Source organism: Acanthisitta chloris, unplaced genomic scaffold (genome assembly GCF_000695815.1).
Source record: "Acanthisitta chloris isolate BGI_N310 unplaced genomic scaffold, ASM69581v1 scaffold10105, whole genome shotgun sequence".
Taxonomy (NCBI): domain Eukaryota; kingdom Metazoa; phylum Chordata; class Aves; order Passeriformes; family Acanthisittidae; genus Acanthisitta; species Acanthisitta chloris.
In genome coordinates, this window is record NW_008675393.1 from 1 (window position 1) to 409 (window position 409).

General features: G+C 65.5%; 1 protein-coding gene across 1 annotated transcript in view; it reads left to right on the forward strand.

Annotated features, from left to right (window-relative positions):
• The first annotated feature begins 41 nt into the window (after positions 1-41).
• The window catches only part of LOC103803191 (protocadherin-10-like), a 29,405-nt gene continuing 29,037 nt past the window's right edge, over positions 42-409 (forward strand). The window contains exon 1 of the mRNA XM_009075730.1: positions 42-196. Within this exon, the coding sequence (XP_009073978.1) occupies positions 68-196 (129 nt within the window). The 5' untranslated portion in view covers positions 42-67. The remainder of the gene's footprint in view (positions 197-409) is intronic.

Below are 409 nucleotides of genomic sequence, written 5' to 3' on the forward strand. Positions count from 1 at the left end.
CCACCACCCCAACCAGAACTACTGCTACCAGGTCTGCCTCACTCCCGAGTCCGCCAAAACCGACCTGATGTTCCTCAAGCCCTGCAGCCCCTCTCGTAGCACCGACGCCGAGCACAACCCCTGCGGGGCCATCGTCACCGGCTACGCCGACCAGCAGCCCGACATCATCTCCAACGGCAGCATCTTGTCCAGCGAGGTAGGGACGGCACCCCCGGCCCCGGGGGGTTCATCCCCAGGCATCCTTCCCCAAGCCCCGCGTGGCTTTCCCGAAGCTCCCGCTCCTCCTCTCCCGGCGGGAAAGGCGCTTTGCATTCCCATCCTCCTCCTTTCCCCTTTAATCCACCCGTTCGCCGTCCCTCTCCCTTTTTGCCCTCTTCTTTTCGGGAGGCCTCAGCGGCAGGCGCGGGGG